Below are 6,000 nucleotides of genomic sequence, written 5' to 3' on the forward strand. Positions count from 1 at the left end.
GGTGTTGGCCGTCGAATGGCGCTAGCTGCGCAGCATTTGTGCACCGCCGCCGTCAGTGTCAGCCAGTTTGCCGTGGCATACGGAGCTCCATCGCAGTCTTTAACACTGGTAGCATGCCGCGACAGCGTGGACGTGAACCGTATGTGCAGTTGACGGACTTTGAGCGAGGGCGTATAGTGGGCATGCGGGAGGCCGGGTGGACGTACCGCCGAATTGCTCAACACGTGGGGCGTGAGGTCTCCACAGTACATCGATGTTGTCGCCAGTGGTCGGCGGAAGGTGCACGTGCCCGTCGACCTGGGACCGGACCGCAGCGACGCACGGGTGCACGCCAAGACCGTAGGATCCTACGCAGTGCCGTAGGGGACCGCACCGCCACTTCCCAGCAAATTAGGGACACTGTTGCTCCTGGGGTATCGGCGAGGACCATTCGCAACCGTCTCCATGAAGCTGGGCTACGGTCCCGCACACCGTTAGGCCGTCTTCCGCTCACGCCCCAACATCGTGCAGCCCGCCTCCAGTGGTGTCGCGACAGGCGTGAATGGAGGGACGAATGGAGACGTGTCGTCTTCAGCGATGAGAGTCGCTTCTGCCTTGGTGCCAATGATGGTCGTATGCGTGTTTGGCGCCGTGCAGGTGAGCGCCACAATCAGGACTGCATACGACCGAGGCACACAGGGCCAACACCCGGCATCATGGTGTGGGGAGCGATCTCCTACACTGGCCGTACACCACTGGTGATCGTCGAGGGGACACTGAATAGTGCACGGTACATCCAAACCGTCATCGAACCCATCGCTCTACCATTCCTAGACCGGCAAGGGAACTTGCTGTTCCAACAGGACAATGCACGTCCGCATGTATCCCGTGCCACCCAACGTGCTCTAGAAGGTGTAAGTCAACTACCTTGGCCAGCAAGATCTCCGGATCTGTCCCCCATTGAGCATGTTTGGGACTGGATGAAGCGTCGTCTCACGCGGTCTGCACGTCCAGCACGAACGCTGGTCCAACTGAGGCGCCAGGTGGAAATGGCATGGCAAGCCGTTCCACAGGACTACATCCAGCATCTCTACGATCGTCTCCATGGGAGAATAGCAGCCTGCATTGCTGCGAAAGGTGGATATACACTGTACTAGTGCCGACATTGTGCATGCTCTGTTGCCTGTGTCTATGTGCCTGTGGTTCTGTCGGTGTGATCATGTGATGTATCTGACCCCAGGAATGTGTCAATAAAGTTTCCCCTTCCTGGGACAATGAATTCACGGTGTTCTTATTTCAATTTCCAGGAGTGTATATATATATATATATATATATATATATATATATATATATATATATATATATATATATATGTGTGTGTGTGTGTGTGTGTGTGTGTGTGTGTGTGTGTGTATACACACACATTTGAATTACAAAAAACAAATACTAAAAAAAAAATTGCATAGCGCGAGATTCGATCCGGCGCTCTTCGGATTACGAACCCGAGCGCTTACCGCTGCGCCACGACGCTGTAGTTAACTATTAATCGAAGAGAGTGTTTCACCGCAACGGTTTCTTTTAACTGTCGATTTTCTCAACAACGGCTGAGAAGTGCATCTTGGTGCTTTGCCACTCTACACCTCTGGCCATGAGCTTTTATTATGCGCAGTATAAATCGGATCTGAATTTCACAATTGGCGGCCTCCCCTTGTAAATGCGAATAATCCTAATGCACTTTGGTGGCTGTTCTACATGCCACAGAGACTTGTAACTTCTAATCATTCAAATATCAACCAATCATGGGTATGTTTACGAAGTTACTTTGACATCTGGCCATGTCTTCTCGGTGGTTCACTTTTTATGTGTACATTTCACTAAAAGAAATGGGGGAGATTGTAGCTCACACAGGGGATTCCTCGCAGTTGTTCTTCCCGGAAACCAATTTCGAATGAAACAGGGAAGGAAAGAATGGGCAATGGTTTCGTAAGTATCCTGCACCAGTTGAAAAGTGTGGATATAGATATACACTCAGGTGGCAAAAGTTATTAGATACCTTCTCATATTGTATCGGACATCCGTCTTGCCCGGTGTAATGCAGCAACTTGGCGTGCCCTAGACTTGTTCGAATGTCCCAACAGAAATATTTAGCATGCAGCCTCCATAGGCGACCATAATTGCGAAAATGTTGACAGAGTAGGATTTTGTGTACGAGCTGACCTTTCGATTGTGTCCTACAAATATTAGATGGGCTTTATGTCGGGCGATATGTGTGGCCAAAATAAATCGCTCTAATTGTCCACAACGTTCTTTAAAACAACTGTGGCCCAATTACGTGGCGCACTGTCATCCACAAAAAATTCCCCAATTGTTTAGGAACAAGAAGTACATGAGTGTTTGAAAATGGTCTGGTAGCTGAACATAACCAAGGGCGCAGTCCACTCGATGTAAACACAGCCCACACCATTATGGAACCACAACCAGCTTGCAGAGTGCCTTGTTAACAACTTGGGTCTATACTCACCAACTGAAATTAGGACTCATCGATCAGGTTACGATCTTCCAGTCGTCTAGGATCCAACCGATAAGGTCACACGCTGCGGGCGATGTCGTGCTGTTAGCGGTCGTCTGCTGCCATAGCCCATTAACGCCGGATTTAACTGCACTGTCCTAACAGATAAGTTGTCGTACGTACCACGTTGATTTCTGCGGTTATTTCAGACAGTGTTGCTTGTCTGTTAGCACTGACAACTCTGCGCAAACGCCAGCGCTCTCGATCATTAAGTGAAGGCCGTCGGCCACTGCCCTGCCCGTGGAGAGACGTAATGCATGAAATTTGGTATTCTCCGCACACGATTTTCGAAATGCAATGTCCTATTCGCCTAGTCCCAACTACCACTCCGCTTTCTGTTAATTCCCGTCGTGCGGCCATTATATCGTCAGAAACCTTTTCACATGAATCACCTGAATACAAATGACAGCTCTGTCAACGCACTGCCGTTTTATACCTCGTATACCGCCGACTATATACAAAGGCTGTCCAGGAAGTAAGTTCCGAATGATCGCGAAATTGAAACAACAGTGAAAATCAGAAATGCTTTATTTGCAACAGTTAGCTACACCTTCCAGCTATTTCTCTATGTAGTCGCCGTTCTGACTTAAGACACTTGTAGCGTTGCAACAACTTTCCAATACCCTCGTCATAGAAGGCAGCCGCCAGTGCTTTCTGCCATTTCTCGACTCTGGCCTACAGCTTGTTGTCCGTGCCAAAATGTTGTCTTCATAGCCAGCGGTTCATGTGAGCAGAGATGAAACTCAGAGGGAGAAACTTACGGGCTGTATTGTGGGTAATCAAACATTTACAATTGAAAACGGTGCAGGAGCATCTTCATTGCCCCTGCGGCTGGGAATTGTCTGGAAGACGAAACCGCACGAGGCTTACGTAATGTTGGCTGCATAGCTTCAGGCGAAATTTTTCACCAGGCCCTCATACTTCTACATCTACATCTACATCCATACTCCGCAAGACATCTGACGGTGTGTGGCGGAGGTTAGTTTGAGTACCTCTATCGGTTCTCCCTTCTATTCCAGTCTCGTATTATTCGTGGAAAGAAAGATTGTCGGTATGCCTCTGTGTGGGCTCTAATCTCTCTGATTTTATCCTCAAGGTCTCTTCGCGAGATATACGTAGGAGGGAGCAATATACTGCTTGACTCCTCGGCGAAGGTATGTTCCCGAAACTTCAACAAAAGCCCGTACCGACCTACTGAGCGTCTCTCCTGCAGAGTCTTCCACTGGAGTTTATCTATCATCTCCGTAACGCTTTCGCGATTACTAAATGATCCTGTAACGAAGCCCACTGCTCTCCGCTGGATCTTCTCTATCTCTTCTATCAACCCTGTGTGGTACGGATCCCACACCGGTGAGCAGTATTCAAGCAGTGGGCGAACAAGTGTACTGTAACCTACTTCCTTTGTTTTCAGATTGCATTTCCATAAGATTCTTCCAATGAATCTCAGTCTGGTATCTGCTTTACCGACGATTAATATTGTATGGTTATGCCATTTTAAATCACTCCTAATGCGTACTCCCAGATAGTTTATGGAATTAACTGCTTCCAGTTGCTGACCTCCAATATTGTAGCTAAATGATAAAGGATCTTTCTTTCTGGGTGTTCGCAGCACATTACACTTGTCTACATTGAGATTCAATTGCCATTCCCTGCACCATGCGTCAATTCGTTGCAGATCCCCCTGCATTTCAGTACAATTTTCCATTGTTAGAGCCTCTCGATATACTACAGTATCATCCGCAAAAAGCCTCCGTGAACTTCGGATGTTATCCACAAGGCCATTTATATATATTGTGAATAGCAACGGTCCTACGACACTCCCCTGCGGCTCACCTGACATCACACTTTCTTCGGAAGACTTCTCTCAATTGAGAATGACATGCTGCGTTCTGTTATCTAGGAACGCTTCAATCCAATCACACAATTGGTCTGATACTGCATATGCTCTTACTTTGTTCGTTAAACGACTGTGGGGAACTGTATCAAACGCCTTGCGGAAGTCAAGAAACACGGCATCTACCTGGGAATCCGTGTCTATGGCCTCAGAGTCTCGTGGACGAATAGCGCGAGCTGGGTTTCACACGATCGTCTTTTTCGTAACCCATGCTGATTCCTACAGAGTAGATTTCTAGTCTGCAGAAAAGCCATTATACTCGAACATAATACGTGTTCCAAAATTCTACAACTGATCGACGTTAGAGATACAGGTCTATAGTTCTGCACGTCTGTTCGACGTCCCTTCTTGAAAACGAAGATGACCTGTGTCCTTTTCCAATCCTTTGGAACGCTACGCTCTTCTACGGTACACCGCTGCAAGAAGTGGGGCAAGTTCCTTCGCGTACTCTGTGTAAAATCGAACTGGTATCCCATCATGTCCAGCGGCCTTTCCTATTTTGAGCGATTTTAATTGTGTTCTGTCCCTCTGTCATCTATTTCGATATCTACCATTTTGTCAACTGTGCGACGATCTAGAGAAGGTACTACAGTGCAGCCTTCCTCTGTGAAACAGCATGGCGGGAGACACTATTTTCTAGACATCTTTACGCGCTCACTGTGAGCTCGGAAATGAGAAGAGCGACGCTATCTAGGGTCATATTAGAGCCACTGCCCAACACATCTGTGCAAAGCTTTATCGGATTTTTATAGTTGTTTCCATTCCCCGACCGATCGTAACTTACATTCTGGCCACCCCTCGTATGTGCATATCGCTCTCCCATGACTTCGTCACCCGCGTGTGTATGCAGAAGTCGCGATGCTGAATGTGAAAGCTGTTTTTCCGTTTCCGCAGGAGGAACTGGAGGGGCGGATGGTGGCGTCGGAGGCGGCGTCGGTGGCGTCGGCGGCAGCATCGGCGGCGTCGGGGGCAGCATCGGGGGCGGAGTTCCTCCCCCCGCGCTGGTACTGCAGCCTATTGTCCTGGGCGGCGGTCGAGTGCGGCGGAGGCGGCGCGACGGGGGGCGGTCAGAGCCGGGGGCGGCCAGCGGGGGCGGCACCGCGGACGCCATGTTCGGCGCGCTGCTCGCGTTCGCAGAAGGATACGTCGGGGGCCGTGCGCGCCACCACCGCCACCTGGAGCTGTAGGCAACCACCACCAGGCTTCTCTGCCTGCTCCGTAGTCGCATGGACACAGGGAGGCGGCTGAGAGACAACAGGAGTCTCCCACCCCCCCATCCCCACACACACATATATATACACACACAGTCGCGACACTACCGCTCTTCTTTGTTATACCACAGTCTACCACAAACAGTCGCGGATCTCTGTAGGGCAAAAAGTACAACCTTTTGACAGCTGAAGCGATGCTAGCGCTCCAAGCGCTCTATAGTTCAATTATTTTATCTTGGCGGTTCACGCATGCCTTCCCAGACGCGGGAGATTGCTGCGTTGCCAGTTGCACGCGCCAAGCAAACTTACGTTTAGGGGGGAGTGCGCAGTTTATGAAGTAACGCCAC

General features: G+C 49.5%; 1 protein-coding gene across 1 annotated transcript in view; it reads left to right on the plus strand.

The window, feature by feature from the left end:
* The window catches only part of LOC126106115 (shematrin-like protein 2), a 30,295-nt gene extending 24,666 nt beyond the window's left edge, over positions 1-5,629 (plus strand). Inside the window, exon 3 of the mRNA XM_049912361.1 lies at positions 5,337-5,629. Coding sequence (XP_049768318.1) covers positions 5,337-5,629 — 293 coding nt within the window. The remainder of the gene's footprint in view (positions 1-5,336) is intronic.
* Positions 5,630-6,000: the final 371 nt, after the last annotated feature.

Source organism: Schistocerca cancellata, chromosome 10, assembly GCF_023864275.1.
Source record: "Schistocerca cancellata isolate TAMUIC-IGC-003103 chromosome 10, iqSchCanc2.1, whole genome shotgun sequence".
In the NCBI taxonomy this organism is placed as follows: domain Eukaryota; kingdom Metazoa; phylum Arthropoda; class Insecta; order Orthoptera; family Acrididae; genus Schistocerca; species Schistocerca cancellata.